Genomic DNA, 18,361 nt, shown 5'->3' on the forward strand with positions numbered 1-18,361 from the left:
TTTACCTGGGGGCTTGGTTGGAAGTCCTAAACACCCTGGCAACTTATCCAATAGACACTAGACAAGATCCCTTGCAAGTTCACAAAGTTCAAGCAGTCAAAGGTTTATTCCATCGTCAAATTTCTTGAATGACATGTAGCTCTGGCAGTTTTTATTATCTTAAAGTGGCTGAAACTTAATAGTTCCATAGAAAGCGGAACAGGTATTTTCCTCCCCATCAATCTATCTAGCTTTTAGCTCTTAACTCTTATTTATTGTCCTAGTTCCAGAGCTTGACATATTTACATTTTAACGTTGTTGATTATCATCATGATTCACACATGGTAATAATGACCTCACTGCCTACAGGTAAATATCATTGACGTGCAGTTTCTTGTGTTTCTCTTACAAAGGTCCTTCAAGAATGATTTTGTTGAGCTACATGCAGTGCATAGCATTGCTTAGCCTCAGCTCCGAATAAAACGTGAACGTTAACAGCTGTTTTAGCTTTTTATGTCTACAATGCACAGATCAGATGCACAGATATCAGATTGTGTAGACAACCTGATTTCTTTATAGCTTTATGTTCAGTATTGTACATTGTATACTTAAAGAGGAAATGCATAGTATTTTTAAAATGGAAATATATGACATTGCATAACAATCCCATTAGATAACGCTATAAGGCAACATTTCCTACCTACTTAATAACTAATTGGTTGCAACCACAAGCTCACTAGGGCCCTCTGGAATGCTGACCTCTGCTGAAACCTGTTCAATGTGTGTCAGTCCTCTGTACCAAACGTGCCAGGCTGAAGATGCTTGCTAGTAAGCAGAATCTCATATGTCAGTGATAATAAACCTGATTCTGGCATTGCTGATGACTTCTACCAGAATCGAGGGCACAAATGCTTGTGGAGCAATGCATGGCAGCGTCCTTTCAACTGCATATGTGTGCTTGGGTTTTTCCAGCAAAAAAAAAGTTTTTTAGTGCCATCATTGGGATGTGTTTCAAAAACATGCCTCTTTCATTGGAATGGAATGTATGATCTTGTTAACAAACTGGTGGTGTCAATTGGTCCATGAAGATATATCTGGTGATATATTTCAACACTAATACTAGAAATGTTGGTACTACTGGCAAATGATTTGATTTGAATTCTTCTTCTCTCTCACTCCAAAATAAGCCAATTGACTTAATTTTTTGAAAGGTTTCTTTTTTTAAAAAACTTGACTTGCCTGTGCCATAATTTGACAGCAAGCTTGTCAATGATGTTTCATATTCTGAAATTAAAAATTGTATTTTAATGTAGCAGGCAAATCTAGGCTAACTGTCAAAAATAAACTATAATTAATTTGCAAGTTTTCCTTCCTTGTAGAGTCATTTCACCTTGGTGACTTAATAATAAAGTATGGTTACATTTACCCACTGAAGGATCCAAAGAATTTAGTTTTGCGGGTAGATGATTCTCCCTACCGATTTCAGGTAAGATTTTGTGAAACTAACAAAACTTGCATGTGGTTATTATGCATATAATCTGCAGTATGAATATATATGAGACAATTTTGGTTCTTGGACAGAAATGCCTTAATGCATTTCAAATTTAATGGAACAATGTTGAAAGTAACAAATAGAAATAAAAATGTGTTTAGTCAAATAGAGAAACTTTTCAGCATTCAGGAATTATCAAACAGTCATTATTTTATAATATAAAGTATTTAAACCTATTAAATTAGATTTGGCTGGCAACTGAGTTTCACGGTGTTTTCGTGCTATCTACAGGTATGGCATATAACATCAATACACATTCGGATCTAATTTGTTAACTAGGCTAACATTCATTTAACGTGGCATAATGGCCTTTTGCACTCAACTCAAGTGCGGTCAGTGAGGTTCTTGACCGCATCTGCAAAGTTCAAAGTGTATATGTACTTTGATAATAAATTTGTCACCATATGTAATCCTGAGATTTGTGTTCTTGTGGGCATGCACAGAAAATCCAAGAAACAATATAATCAATGAAAGACCACAACCAGTATAACAATGGACAAAAGAAACTGTACAAATACAAGAGAGAAAATGATAATAAATAAATAGTATAAATATCAAGAACATGAGGTCAGTCATTGAAAGTAAGTCTTTAGATTGTGGGAACAGTTCAGTGATGGGGCAAGTGAAGTTGTCCACTCTAATTCACAAGCCTGTTCACTGCGGGGAAATAACTGTTCCTGAACCTGGTGGTGTGGGTCCCATGGCAGCAGTGAAAAGAGAGCATGGCCTGAGTGGTGGAGGTCATTAATGATGGATGCTGCTTTCCTTTGACAACACTCCATGTAGATGGACTCAATGTCTTGTACCATTGCCACACTGTCCACTACTTAAAGAACTCACCATGTAACAGCAATAGAACATCTCCAGAAAAACTGACTCCAATCTCGTTGACTGCTTGGGCAATCGCCTCCACCCTGGTGGCTCAATTGCGTTGAGAGCTGAGGTGAAGTGGGCGGTTCATTGTAATACTTTGCATTCAGCAGACCTTTGCAGTGCAAAGAGAAGTACAGAGGAGGCAACAAAATTGGAATGATACATAAGAAAGAATCATTAGAAAAGTAGCCGTTCAGAGAGCAGCACATTCTAATGCTCAGTTTTTATTCTAATTCCATTACACTCCTTGATGCCTTTTTTTCTGAACTACCATCTAGGTACTGCATTAATAACGCTGAATCTGTTTATTCCAGGGATTCCCCAACCTGGGGTCCAAAGGACCCCGTGGTTAATGGTCCATGGCATAAACGATGTGTTCCCAAACTTTTTTATTTGAAGTTCTATGATATCTGAACCTGGACAAGCAAGCTGCTATGAGCATAAATAATAACGTTTTGAAATGGACACCAAAGGTAAATTGGTAACCTAGTTAACAAATCAAAATTTTGTTCTTAAAAGGATATTCGATTCGCCTTCCCATGGAAGTTGCTCCTGCAGTGACTTTCAGTTGAACCTTCCTGACCTGCTTCCTGTGTGCCTGCTTGTGTTATTTATTTTGGAATATCACCAGTTTTCCTTTGCACGAAGGTTGACTTCTCTAAGGAATAGCAACACCTCAAAATTAGGGTCCCCACGTAACTGTTGTACGTGAATGGTGATGCTCCTTGAGGGGATTAGTGCTCCAAAACAAGGTGTTTAAATTAAAACAATTCTTTCTTTAATACTGCTGGTTGAGAAGATGTTGAATCACACTCTACCAATATTAAACTAGACCAGAGGCTGTCTAAAAATATTGACTCTAAAAAACATATAATGATATGTTGACGTTCGTAACATTATTTCCAGAAGGCTTTAATGATATGTTGACGTTCGTAACATTATTTCCAGAAGGCTTTGATTGGAAGGATATGTCTAACCAAGTAAAGTTACTACATGTAACTGGAGCACCACACCATATTACAAATATATTCAGCAGCTCAGTTGCAGTTTTATAGATTTAACATATTTACGGCTCCTGTCTGTAAAGAATGGAACTGGTGAAATGATGTAATTCTGAACTTGTATCAAAATTATGATCATAAATGAGATTCTGCAGATGCCACAAATCTAAAGCAGCAACACAAAGTGTTGGAGGAACTCAGCAGGTCAGACAGCATTTGTGTAACTGAATGAACAGTCAATGTTTTAGTCTGAGAACCTTCTATAGTGTGGCAAAGAAAGGGGGAAGACACCGGTATAAAAAGGTGGGGGGAGGGGAAGGAGGATATCCTGGAAGGTGAAGGGTGAAGCCAGGTGGAAGAAGGAATGTGATAGCAGTAGGGAGTGAGAAAAGGAAGGAGGGGTACCAGAGGGAGGTGATAGGCACGTGAGGAGAAGTAGTAATAGGCCAGAGTGTGGAATAGAAGAGGAATGGAAGGGGAGAGATGGGAGGAAAAAATACTGAAAGGAGAAATTGATGTTCATGTCATTAAGTTGGAGTCCACTGAGACAATGAGGTGTTGCTCCTTCACTGTGAGCGCAGCCTCATCGTGGGAAATTGGTAGCCATTTTGGTAACCCAAAAGCACTAATTACATTTGCTGCCATCCCATGTAATATAGTGGAACAAATACTGTGATGTTTTGTCATCTTTTTATAAACACTTTGTTGTTAACATATCATAAAATCTATGCAATTGAAATTGTATTAATTTTTGTATACTAAAATAATTAAAGTTCTTTGCTGTTTGCTGGAAGAACTTATACAGTGGATTCTGGTTAATTAGGCCATTGGTTAATTGGGGCAGCTGTTTATTAGGGGAAACCTCTTAAAGAACTAAAACTAATCCAAAAAGAAAGGATTCCCTTTGTTTATTTCAGATGCATATGCTGCTTAATTGGGGCAGGGAACTGTTGCAGAACAGTTTCTAACTAGTATCTTGTGTGGTTATTAGACAACTCATGCTTAGAGTGAACACTTTTTAAATGGCATCGTTTGGGTGGGTTTGTGTTCAAAAAGCAGCGATTTTTGTCACTGATAGTTGGTGAGTAATAAACAGCAAGACAATTCAGAACTGTTTTGCTCACTGTGGTTTCAAGCATTCAGGCTTGGAGATGCCAGAAACGGCTGGGAGTGAAAATGAAATGATTTCACTTCAAGTTAGGAACTACAAAGAATTCGAAAGTATCAACAATCATTTGACTGTTTCAATGAAAATGAAGATTTGGAGGATGCAGTCATTGAAAGCATTGTATGAAGGCTGTCCGTTATCTGCACTAGGTGTCTCCATGGATATTGTTCACTCAGTCAAAAGAAACCACACCGTACACTTGATGAATTCTTCCAATAACTATTTGGAACTAATACAGATTTAGAGTTATGCATTCATGTATATTTTGCCCCTTGTGGGTTGGTGTCAAGCTTCACTGTTTTTTTACTGAATGTAATGTGAGAGGGCATTCTGGGTGGATGACTTACAAGCAAAATAAGCAGCTGCACATTTGTTCCTCACATCTCTGTCTCCTGTGTTTGTTATTCATGGTCACCCAGCTTCCCAGCACCACAAACATAACAATGGGTGAAGAGGTGCCAAATCCTCATGATATTCATTGTTTTGTGTCCCTTCGTCCAGAAAAAGTCTGTGTGCGGTGCTGGTGGAGTGCCACTGTGATGTGGGTGAGTGAAAAGTAAACGGATGCAGGAAGCCTGGTGAGTGAAGAAGCTGAGGGGAAAGAACGAGACTGGAGTGGTTAAATAAAACAAATGAGAGGGGAAGAGACTAGTCAACTTTTCTGGATCGTGATTGTGTTTGGAAGCATGGGCCTTGTGATGAAACGCTAGAGCAATGGATTTCATGTGCTGAAAGGTTTGAATATTTTGCACAGGCAATTTCAGATGATATTCATGATCTAACTTTTCTGACTGTGAATGTTGCAAAAAAGTTTAATTTGTTATTTAGCCTAGTGCAACCTGCTAAGCCTGGAGATGAACCTTGTGAGGACATAGTTCAAAACCTTAAAGGTCTACCTTTGACCTAAATTTGATGATTGCTGAGAGTTTAGATTACATAAAAGGAATCGAGATGAAGGCAAGTCTATTTCATTTTGTGGCGGTGCTAAAGCAACTGTTTGAACTCTGATTTTGGGTGACTGACAGCTTACTTGATACTCTCGAGGTCTGCATATTGAGGCAATTCAGAAACATTTGCTTGCAGAAGACAGACTAATATTACATAAGGCAATATAAATTATTACATCAATGAAATGGCTGCGAAAGAATCACAGCTATTATCCAAGTTCATAAAGCCTCGGAAAGAAGAAATCTGTGTGCAGACTTTTGCCGAAGACTTTAAGAATAAGACACTGGTCCCATTTTGTTATCATTTGTGGTAAAACTGGGCATTCAGCAAAAGAATATGGCGTAAGGATTTAGATTGTCAAAGCTGTGGCAAAATGGGATATATTAAACGCGCCTGTAAAAGTAAAAAGACACTGTCAACCAAAAAATGTAATAAAGAAAAAATACTTTTGGGGGAAAATGAAGAGAAACGTGAACAAGATGAAGCATACTCAGGGTGGACCAAAAGACGCTCTGTGACTGAAGAAGCTTTGCAGTTTTTAGCTGCTACAGGACACAAAGAAGGGCAAGGTTGACTGGCTATTGAAATTGTTCCAGTGATAGGAGTAGAACATGTTACAGTGGAGATGAGCAGAGAAAGAATCTTGCACTGTTTATTGTTAAAGGTAGCTCTGTATTGCTTCTGGGCTGATCATAGTTGAGGCACGAATTGAACTTAATTGTTGGGAGCTCTGGACTACAAGAGGTACTGAAGGAACACGCAGAAGTATTCAACAGAGAATAGGCAGTGTGAAAGGAATCACTCTTAAACTGGCTTTTATGCCTGATGCAACACGCAATGCCTGAAGGCAAGACCAGTTCCAAATGCTCTCAAACCAAAGATGGAAGCTGAATTGGAAAGACTGATCCAGAGTAAGGTATTGGAGCCAGTGTGTGTAAGTAAATGGGCAACTCCAGTGGTTCCTGCCCTAAAAAGGGATGGGTCCTTAAGGCTTTGTGGAGACTTCAAGATAACCATTAACCTGGTTCTTACAGCTGACCAATGTTCTTTTCCCCTCATTGATGACCTGTTTTCAGGATTGGCCGGAGGACAGACATTTAGAAGAATGACTTGGGTCAAGTATACTTGCAGTTGCATATGGAGCCAGAGGCACAGGAACTGTTGACGATGGTGATTCACAAAGGAATGTTCGGGTATTGAAAGTTCCCATTCGGCATCACCTTGGCTCCTGCACTTCTTCAGTGAGCAATGAACCAGATCTGGAGTGAGTGATGGTGGTTCAGTGCTAGTTGCATGACTTGTTCTCTACTGGGGAGAAATGAGCTTGAGCACCTTAAAAAAACAACAGCAACAACAAACAAACAAACTTGGATGCTACAAAAACACAAGGAATATAGGCTAAGGGTCTGGAAGGACAAGTGTGAGTTCTTTCAACCTTCTATTGAATACATAGGCCATGTGATCGACAACTCACGAGTTTCACAAGGCACCATTGAAAGTGAAGGCAATCATGTAGGCTCCATCACCATCACATGTAACTCAATTAAGATCTTAAGACTAATAACATACTATGCAAAGTTTGTTCCTAACATTCTGAAACCACCTCAGGAGCTTTTAAATAAATCAACACACTGGCAGTAGACAGATCCCTGTGAAGAGGCTTTTTTAAAAAAAAAAGTCAAAACAGCTTTGTCATAATCTGAAGTACGCACATAATTCAACCTGACATTGTCCATACAATTGGCCTGCATCACTCTACAGTGTGGGGGCAGTTATCTCACACAGCATGCCAATCAGCAATGAACATCCAATCACTTTCACCTTAAGGACATTGAGCAAGGCAGAAAGCCACTATGCCCAGATCGAGCAGGAAGCATTCGCAATTGTCTTTGGAGTTAAGAAATTTTGTCAGTTTCTCTTTGGTCAATGATTTATACTACTGACAAATCATTGCATCTTGACACCAATTTTTGGTCCAAATGCAGGCATTCCTTTCCTGGCTACTGGTCAAATGCAGTTTTGGGCTCTGTTACTATCTGCACATCAGCAGGATAATAAAGCACAGGAGTTCTGTGCACCATTCAAATGCTGGTGGACCGTCCAGTCTTCGCTTAACTGTTCCAGCTCCAGAGCCATGCCGGAAAGAGAACTTTTGCTTCAAGGAAGTACCTACAGCTCCCGTAACTGTGATGCAAGTCCAGAAGCAGACGCTTACTGACCCTGTTCTATCTAAAGTGGTGGACAGTGTACCTCTCGAATGGAAAGCAGAGTGAACCATAGAATTGAAATCTGACTAGGCTTAATGGAAGGAGCTCTCTGTCCAAGCAGGATATTCATAAGGGGGCTAATGTGTTGTTACTCCTCTACCATTAAGACAGAAGGTGCTTGATGAGCTATATGCAGGATTCCGTGGTGTAGTGTTCATGAAAGAAATCACGTGCAGCTACTTCCAGTGGCCAGGACTGGACATAGCCATTGAAGAGAAGGCCAAAGCAGGCCCACATTGTCAGCAAGTGAGAAATGTTCCTCAGCTTGCTCCTTTGCATCTACGGGAATAGCCTGAAGAGCCTTGGCAGAGAATTCAGAGAGATTTAGCAGGATCGCAGAAGGCCACATTTTTTGGTCATTGCAGGATGCACGCAACAACTGGCCCAAGGTTGCTAACCTGAAGAGCACTAAGTCTGAAAAATACTTTGAGGAGCTATGTTCCATCTTCAGCAGCTTTGGTCTTCCTCGACAGCTTCTAAGTGACAGTGACAACCAGACCCTGTCTGAAGAGTTCAAGGCATTTATGTGAACGGTATTCAGCACACCAAACCACAAATGACCTTGTGGAGTGATTCATACAAACATTGAAACAAGCCCTCAAGATTTCAGTGGGAAGTGGATCCCTCAGCCAGCATCTTAGCTCTTTATTGCTGACATACTGCGCCAAAATGGCTCTGGCCGCTGTACTGATGAAAAGGCACTTTCACACCCGGCTTGACCTGCTTAGACCCTCAAATGCAAAACAAGTTATGCTAAATGAACAGAAAAGCCAAGCAGAGACCTGTGCCGAAGCACAGTACAGAAGTTTGCAGCATAAACTAGTCCTGTGTCATAACACAGTGGAAGCTAGTAACACAACATCTGGAGAAGACGTCGATCAGTTGTTGCCCACTTCTGAAGCTACTGAAAACCACCACATACTGACCAATCGTATCCAGTTGTGTAAGTAGGACAGGATTCTGAGAGGACAGCTGCAGAGCCTCCATTAGGATCAAATGACACAGCTAGTGCTTTCCCATCACTTGTGCTTTCTGAGAGGTCCCCTGCTGTCAATACAATACCCAAGCCAAGATCTAAACATACACCATCAAGAGATAAAATTACTTTGATGTCATCCCAAATCATTTGGTAGTCTCACAAGAACAGGTGGGCTCCAGACAGATAGATTCTCTAGTTTAGTGACTAAACCTCAGTATATGGGGCAGAATAGCCTCCAAGAGTTACATCCAAGCATAGAGGCAGTCTTATCCTCTTCTGTAGTTTCGAGGAAAACGTTTTTTTTTGTTGTTGGTTGAATTTGATGATTTACTGCTTTGATTGTTAATAGTTCAGCAGCTGGTCTGTGTATGGGATGAGGGAGAAACCTTTACAATAAACGGGAGGGATATGTTATGTCTTCATGTATATTTTGCCCCTTGCGTATCGCTGTCAGGCTTCCCTGTGTGTTACGTACTGAACATAATTTTAGAGAGCATCCTGGGTAGATGACTTAGAAACAAATTAAACAGCTGTATGTTTGTTCCTCACCTCCCCATCTCTTGTGTGTTATTCGTGGTCACCCAACTTCCCAATACCATAAACATAACAATAAACATCAGTGTTCTAATTTGTTCTGCACTTCATTTAAATAACTAATTTGTTTCTCGGTTTGTTTTTTTTAATACCCTTTTCACTATTTCCATGAACCTTCAGCTAAATGGGGCAGCCACTTAATTGGGCCAAAATGTACTGGTCCCGATGTGCCCCAATTAACCAGAATCCACTGTATTTTAATATCTAATACATGATCTAGATGGAGTATGATTTATAGCTTACAGTAAAGCAACAATATCAGCAATCATTGAGTGATTTGATCACTACCACTGTTTGAAATGGAGCTATGTTTCTATTCCTTAACCACTGGCAGAGGATAGTTGCCAAATAGAAACCAGATCACTTTACACTCTGATTACTGTCACCAAATATATTATCTGTATCTGTAAATTGGGTTTTATTTGTAAGCTCCAACTACATGTGAAAATCATAATTTTTAAACTGGATTCAAAGTAAACAGAAACATCTTTTCAGGCTCTCCATCGCTGATCATGTGCTGTATCGTTATAAGCTGTTACATCCTAGAACAGGGAGAATTGTCATTTGGGAGGAAACATCAAATGACTGAATATGACAAACTCCATTGAAAACATTCAGCTATTTAAAGCCACGTGAGAGTAGTGCATGTGTCATTATACATAACCTCTCTCCCATCATTTTACCAGACCCCTTACTACTGGACTTCACATAAATGGCCAGCAACAGAACTTGATTACGGTAAGTGAACTTTCAAATATTAATGTAATAAAATTACTTTTAGCAAAAAGTTAAATAATCTACTTCTGATTGAGCTATTTAATCATTACGGCTTTAATAGTGATTGTTTTCATCATTTACTTGTATGTACACATACTTCTCTACCAATAAATACATACCTGTAGCATTTTCCATGGTTAGTGGAAAGTGCAGTACTGAGTAGCCAATGAAAAATCTTTGCAAAGGAGGAAATTTTATGAGGTAAAGAAAGGGAAGGCCTAATTATCAAAGAGTTCTTGAATAAAAGGGAAATTTGAAAAGGGATAAACAAGACTTGTTTGCTTTACCTCAGATAAGTATTTAGCCCCCAAAGAGAGCTGCAGATGTATTTGAGACCAGTTTGATGCCCATGGTTGAGAGCCGTATACTTTAATGGAATACATAACTCCAAAATCAATGTGCCATGATTTAATAGAAAGTTGAATAAGAGTATATCCGATAGATTTCTGTTATAGCCAATGGTTGTTTCAATCAAAACTTTTTTAAAAGTGGCAAACATTTCTAAAATTTTTGATCTGTTGGAAAGTGAGCTTTATTTGCATGAGAATATATGCAAGTTCCCCTTGCACAGAACGTTGAATTGGAACATTGTTCATGGTTAATGAGTCAAAACTATGGATCTCTCTCTCTCTCTAAATTTACTGTGTGCAGCTTCACCACCTGCATTTAAAAGGATTGCATCATCACCTATTAAAAAGATACGTGGTGAGGAAAGGTAACTGCAAGCTTTGCCAGTTCTTAATGTAATTACAAATGTTTGTAAAATTACTCATATTAATTCTAAATACAAAGAAATGTACAAATAAATTGCCAAAAAAATGAGTATTTTGGTTTACACATCCAAGTAGAAAAAAGAAACATTTTCAAGTTTAGATATGTACAAGACCCTTCCTGATTGACTTCAGTTTTTGGTGAATCTTCAAACACAGCATTTCATGATGCAATGCACAACACTTACAAAGTTTTGGAAATCTGCACTTTTCAATGGGCTGTTGTGGAAAAATATGTCTATTACCGGATGTTCAGAGGCAAAACAGATTTATTTTTAACCATGAAACATAACCTGGTTCAACCCCCAAAGCTGCCAAGTGTTAATCTCAAGAATCTTCTATCATTTAGCCATTTACTTAGCCAAGAAGAACATAAAGAAGCAGGGAGACTTGGCTGACTATGAGAAGGTAAGGTACTTTTTTCCTCTTTGTCAATTTAATCTTGCATCCCTTTCATTGATATAGCTGCATGGGGATTCGTTGTCACTTAAATGTCACAAATTTAATACCTGTCCATTGGATCTGGAAAAGTATTAAATAAATGTAGCTCCCTTATGTCTTGAATTAAATAAGTATTGAGATTTCCTTTTTAAAATGTATATAAGTTAATGTTTATAATTTTATCTAGTTGAAACTGCAGTTAAATTGCAATGAACAAAGCTGTAATGTTATGGGTAAGAAGGTATATTCCTAATCAAACTGAAACTGGGTCACTAAAAACAAAATGTATAACAATTGCAAAATCGCTGTATCTATTCTACCCTGCTTTAGGTATTGTGTGTCCCTAAATAGCTACTCTGTTATGATCAGTCAAGCACAATAATCCAAGCCGGCATGAAAAAGTAGGTTCCTTTGAGCTTTGGCAGACAATGGTGTATGTTGATGCATTTTCTTCCACTGCTGTAGGAGTGATGTGCCTCCAACTCCTAAAGTTAGTTTCATATATTTAAGAGGTGTAGATGGTGAAGAGAAAGGGAGACAGGACAGTCCTCTGTGGAGCCCCAGTGCTGCTGACCACTCTGTCTGACACACAGTGTTGCAAGCGCACGTACTGTGTTCTGCCAGTCAGGTAATCAATAATCCATGACACCAGGGAAGCATCCACCTGCATCACTGTCAGCTTCTCACCCAGCAGAGCAGGGCGGATGGTGTTGAACGCATTGGAGAAGTCAAAAAACATGACCCTCACAGTGCTTGCCGGCTTGTCCAGGTGGGCGTAGACACGATTCAGCAGGTAGACGATGGCATCCTCAACTCCCAGTCAGGGCTGGTAGGTGAACTGGAGGGGGTCGAAGTGTGGCCCAACCAGAAGCCGGAGCTGCTCTAGAACAAGTCTCTCCAGGGCCTTCGTGATGTGGGAGGTCAATGCCACTGGTCTGTGGTTGTTGGGGCCCCTGGGGTGCGGCGTCTTCGGTACAGGGATGAGGCAGGACGTCTTCCAGAGTACAGGAACCCTCTGGAGACTCAGGCTCAAGTTGAAGACATGGTGTAGTACTCCACATAGCTGGGGGACACAGGCTTTGAGCACCCTGGGGCTGACACCATCCGGGCCTGTAGCCTTGCTTGGGTGGAGACGTTTCAGGGGTCTTCTTAGCTGCGAAGCCCACCGTGGTGGTTTCAGGTGGGGGAGGGGTGTAGTCGTGAGAGAGGGTGGGGGGTTGTGAGGAGGGGTAGGAGGGGAGAGTGGAGTATGCATTGGTTGGGGGCTGACAACAGATGAATTGTGGGGGATGGGCAGGGGCCACAGTGTCAAATCTATTGAAGAACAGGTTAAGTTCGTTGGCCCTGTCCACACTGCCTTCAGCTCCTCTGTTGCTGGTTTGCCGGAACCCAGTGATGGTCCTCATCCCACTCCAGACCTCTCTCATGTTGTTCTGCTGGTTTCCACTCAAGCTTCCTCCTATACCTGTCTTTAGCCTCCCTGATCTTGGTTTTCAGGTCCCTCTGTATTGTAATCAGCTCCTCCCTATTTCCATCTCTAAACGCCCTCTTTTTAGCGTTCAGGATGTCCTTAATGTCCTGTGGTGAACTACATATACCTGTCTGGACACGCCCCCCCCCCCACCCCGCTGACTGCTCCTGTGGCTCCTCCCACAGACCCCGGTATAAAGGCGATTGGAGACACCGCCCCGGCCTCAATCTCCAGGATATAGGGTGGTGGTCATTTGCTGCTTGTTCTTTCTTCCAGCCAATAAAAACCTGTATTTCGCCTCACGTCTCCGAGAGTTTATTGATGGTGCATCATGACCTTTGTTATCCATGGCTTGTTATTTGAATAACAAAGGACAGTTCTTGCCCGAACATTGCAGTCCACACAGAAGTTGATGTAACCAGTGATGGACTCTGAGCCCATTAATGTCCTCTCCATGTGGCTCACAGAGTGCCTGCCAGTCTGTCGCCTCAAAACAATCCTGGAGTGCCTCATGAGCATCCACCTACCATTTCCTCACTGACCTTGTGCCATATCTAGCCATAACCTAAACACTGCTGCTACAGAAAACCCATTACATTAGCAATGAAACCTTTCCCAGGGCATTACATAAGATATGTTACAAAGCCATGCTGTATATCCCTATAACGTCCACGTTTCTCCCCATGTGAGTAAATCCTCTACAGAAGAATCTTCTCCATGGCTTCTATATCATAGAAGTGAGGCTCACTGACATATAGTTTCCTGGTTTGTCTCTATTGCCCTCCTTAAACAATGTTAGCTATTCTCCAGTTGTCTGCAAACTGGTCTATCTCTAAAGAGGGTACAAAAGCCCTTGCAATCTCCTCACTTGGCTCTCTCCAGAACCTGGGATAACCATCAAAAGACCCAACACTGCCACCTACCTTGAGATCAGTCTATTCTTTCACCATCTCTGTATTCTCCACATGTTTCCCCATTATAATATGATGCAAGGTACTTATCTGATACTTCACCCACTTCATCAGGTGCCAAACATTAACTCCTTCCCTTTATCCTTGAGTGGCCATACCCTCTCCTTACTTGCCCTCTTGTATTTAATGAGTGTATAAAATGCCATGGATTTTCTTTATTCCTACTAAGCAAGGCCCCCGTTTAGCCCTCCTTATTCCTTATTTCAGTTCACTCCTACTTCTTCAAGTTCTTTGTCTGGTTTCAACTTCCCAAACATTTCCTAAACTTCCATTCTCTTATTGACTAAATTCCATCTCTCATCAACCCACATTCCTGAGCCTTGCCATTTTAGTCTTTTCTCCTTGCCCCTTCTCAGACTTAACTTTCAAAGTGCTGTTTCAAGGATTATCTAATCCTCTGGCACTGAAGAGTGAGAAAGTTAATATTGGGGGAAATTAAACTTGCCACCTAAAATAATTCTGTAGCTTTCAAATTTTGTATGAACAATGCTCAGCAGGTGAGTAGCCGAGGGAGGTTTTCCTTTGGATGTTGAGTGGAGCTCAAAGGAGGAGGGGGTTAGTCATTTAGGAGTGTAATGTAGATGGTTGTGGGTGCTCAGACATTGACATTTATTGAAGGCTGAGAACCTTTGGTTGCCGAGGAAATCGGAGAATATGAGAATCAGGAAGGAACATTGACCGGAGGCTTAGGAAATGTGTGAAAGAGTGAATGGCCTCTGGCATTTTATTGAAACTGGAAAAGTAAGTGATGGGATTCACTTGGGAACACTTGCAATCAGCAGATTCTAAAGCATTCAGGCTGCAGGCATGCTGGGAGACTTGGCAGAGTTTATCAAACATTTAAGCCCTTTCCTTGAATTGCATTTGCTGCTAAACTCTTAATGTCCACCCAAAAATAGATATTGTTGCACTAGACCTTTGAATCAACCTCATTGATTGTAACATCTGCCCCATTGTGAGCAACACTTTAGCTGCAAGTCCAAATGCAGCTCAAGGATACTGAGAATAATATCATTCTTAACACGCAAAAAGCTGTGATTTCAACCCCTCCCCGAAAACAGTTGTGAATTTTTTCATTCTATCTGGTGAAAACTGTAGGAGTAAAATCGCCTATTGTCACCAGCGCTGAGTGCATGTGAGAAACTTAGTCATTGTCAGTTGGATGTGTCTCAGGTAATAAAGAGCTTCTGTAGATATTCAAAAAAAGAGTGTAAGCAAAGTGACATTGATGCTATAAAAGTCTAGAGAACTAATAGTGGAAATTGGGAAGATGGCAGGTGAAATATACTTTGCATCAGTTTTCACTGGATGGTGCAGGGAATTTATCAGAAGCAGTTGCAAATCAGAAACTGAAGAAACAAAGGAAACCAGGGAAATTTCTATCATCAGGACAGAGGTACGGTGGAAATTAAAGCCGCAGAGTGATACGTTGGGGCATTGTTCCACAGAGTCCAAGCCTTCCGTTCAGCTCCCATTTATATTTTATTCTCCCCGCACATCTCCGGATTTCACCACTCGCCTACATATTGGGGACAATTTACAGTGCATAATTAACCTATAAACCTGCCTGCTTTTGGGAACTGGGAGGAAACTGAAGCATCCAGGGGAAACCCACATTATCACAGAGGAACTTGCAAATTCCACACAGGCCTTACCAAAGGTCGGTAATGAAACAGGTTGTCAGAGCTGTAAGATGGTAGGTACCCAACTGTGCCACATAGTCGATTTTTGGAGCTACTGAAGTCTCAAGGAAATGTACTGAAAAAATTGACTCATAAAAGTTTTCCAACTGTTTTTAATTTTCTAACATTCATAGCGCCAAAGCTCTATGGCACAGAAGCAGGACCCTTGGCCCAATCTAATCTCTGCTGAATTATTATTCTACCTTGTCCCATCAACCTGCTCCTGAGCTATAGAGCTCCATACCCTCCCCTTCCATGTACTTACCCAAACTTTACTTAAATGCTGAAACAGAACCCATATCCACCACTTCCATTAGCAGCACGTTCTACACTCTCACCACCTTCTGAATGGTTCCCCCTTAAGTTCCCCCTAAATATTTCACCCTTAACATATGACCTTTAGTTAAAATCTTGCCCAACCTCAGTAGAAGAAGCATGTCTAAACCCTTCATAATTTTGTATACCTCTATCAAATCTCTCCTCATTCTCCTATGCTGCTGGGAATGTGTGGAAGGTTCCATTAGTTGGGAAATTAGTAAGTATAGTTCATTTATTCAAAAAGGAATCAAGGAAACTTTAAAGCATTCAGCTTGTATCTGTCATTGGGGAAATGTTAAAAACTGTTCTTGCATAAAAATAGAAAAAGGTAGACAAAATCAAAGGCCAGGTAGCATCTATGGAAAGAAACATTTTAGATCTTCAAGGCAAGAGAGCACAGCCTCAGGATAGAGGAGTGTCCATTTAAAACAGATGCAGAGAAATTCCTTTAGACCGAGGGTGGTGAAATTGTGGAATTTATTACCACAGGCAGCTATGGAGGCCAGGTCATTGGGTGTATTTAAGGTGGAGCTTGATAGGTTCTTGATTTGGCACGGCATCAAAGGTTACAGGGAGTAGGCTGGGGAGTGGGGCCAAGGAGGGGAAAAAAGGATCAGCCATTATTGAATGGCAGAGCAGACTTGATGGGTCAAATGGCCTAATTCTGCTCCTATATCTTACGGTCTTATGAGTCTGGTGCCCTCCATCGGAACTGAGAAACATAAGTTAGTCAAGGTGGGGAGGTCAGTGATTGGAAAAAGATGATTTCAGTAATGTGGTGAAATAATGTGGTAGCATTCCAAGGATAAGGAAGGAGGCAGTTTTCAAAACACAACTTGAAGTTAAATGGATTTACAAGATCACAATTACTGGAAACTGGGAAATGAACTGCTGAGTGACTTAGTGGCTCAAGCAGCATCTGTGGAGGGAACTGGATGGTGAACGTTTCAGGGTTAGACTTTCATCAAGAAAGAGTAAAGTTGAGACAGTCAGTATAAAGAGGAGAGGGTGGAGGGGTAGGGTAAGTAGTAGGTAGATCCAGGTGAGGAGGGCTGATTGGCAGATTGAGTCAGACAGAAGGGCAAAGCATGGAGACAGATGGCTGGGAGGTGATAAGTGGAGATGAGAGGGATTTTTGAAGCTTATAAGAAAATGAAGAGTTGAGCCAAGTAAGTGAGGGTTGGTGGACAGATGGAGCAGTAAGGGGATCTAATGGAAAAAGTGTGTGGGTAACAGATGGATGGAATAGGGAGGGGAAGAAACTGGATGACGGAGGAAAACGGGTTGTAAATAAAGTATGTGGGGAAGGTCCTTGTAAATCAGAAGGAGACTGGAAGAGCAGGTTACCTGAAATTAGTAAATCCATTGTTCATGCTGTTGGGTTACAGATTGCCCAGGTGGCCTATGAGGCGCTGCTTTTCTTTTTTTTTGAGTTTGGCCTCAGTCTGGCAGTAGAGAGAGTTATTAACAGTTTGATTTGGAATGGAAAGAGAATTAAACTGGAATCTCTGGCAGGCCGTTAGGAACAGAGTGCTTGGCCTCACCGATGTGGAGTGGGCCAGATCTAGAGCATCAAGTACAATAGACAAGGATGGAGGAAATGCAGCTGGCAGGGTGTTTGATTCCTAGGATGATGATGAGGGAGGTAGTGGAGGAACAGGTGTGTTGCACCTCCTACAGTTACAGGGGGAATGTGCTTGGTGAGCAGATCAGGGAGCTTTAGAGACCACAGTGGTCCCTGCAGAAAGTGATGGAGAGGGTATGACGTGGCAGGTGGTGGGATCGCATTGCAGAGGGTGCAAACGTTGAAGAATGATGGGCTATATGAGGAGTCTGGTGGATTGAAAGGCAAGGACCAAAGTGGCAAGGGAGCACAGCAGCTCGTCTAACTCTTTACAGCAGGTTTCAATTCCTGAAAGTGAGCGTAAGGAGTCTGTATGTTCTGCACGTGACTGTGCAGGTCTCCTCCAGGTGCTCTGGATTTCTCTCATGTACAAAAGGCATGCGAGTCAAGATTAGTAAGTTGTGGGTATAACGTGTTGAAGGTGGGAACAGGATGGTATGGCAGGCTGTTCACTACACTCCCGACTATGTCCGTCGTTGACAGAAACAACACATTTCACTGCATGTTTCAGTGTACGGTGTATGCAACAGATATAGCTAACCTTTAATCTTTAGGCAGAAGAGCGTATTCCCCGTTCTGTCTTGGGGGAGGCAGGATGAGGGCTGAAGTGTGGACAATGGAAGAGATGTGGGTGAAGGCTCAGTCACAGTGTTTAGCCTCGAAGCGGGACATCTGCTGCAGCAAAAAGTCTCATTTTGAGAACAGACGCAACCTTGTCAGAGAAACTGAGAAAGGGATTGCATCATTAAAGGAGACGGGGAGAGGTGATGTATTTGAGATAGCTGCAGGAGTCGGCGGATTTGTGGTGAATGTCCTGAGATGGACTGAATTGAAGTTATGGGTTTCATTGCTCCTGTCTACAAGTCTTTTTCATCATGGTGACCTGTCCTGCATGTCTTTCCTCAGTCGTCTCATCTTGCTGCTCAGTGGTAGAATGGCCACCAGT

General features: G+C 41.4%; 1 protein-coding gene across 1 annotated transcript in view; it reads left to right on the forward strand.

The window, feature by feature from the left end:
• Nucleotides 1-18,361, forward strand: part of rgs11 (regulator of G protein signaling 11) — a 135,872-nt gene that overhangs the window by 50,997 nt on the left and 66,514 nt on the right. Inside the window, exons 4-6 of the mRNA XM_059979415.1 lie at nucleotides 1,359-1,465; nucleotides 10,048-10,099; nucleotides 11,258-11,316. Coding sequence (XP_059835398.1) covers nucleotides 1,359-1,465; nucleotides 10,048-10,099; nucleotides 11,258-11,316 — 218 coding nt within the window. The remainder of the gene's footprint in view (nucleotides 1-1,358; nucleotides 1,466-10,047; nucleotides 10,100-11,257; nucleotides 11,317-18,361) is intronic.

The sequence above is a fragment of the Hypanus sabinus genome, chromosome 9 (genome assembly GCF_030144855.1).
Source record: "Hypanus sabinus isolate sHypSab1 chromosome 9, sHypSab1.hap1, whole genome shotgun sequence".
NCBI lineage: Eukaryota > Metazoa > Chordata > Chondrichthyes > Myliobatiformes > Dasyatidae > Hypanus > Hypanus sabinus.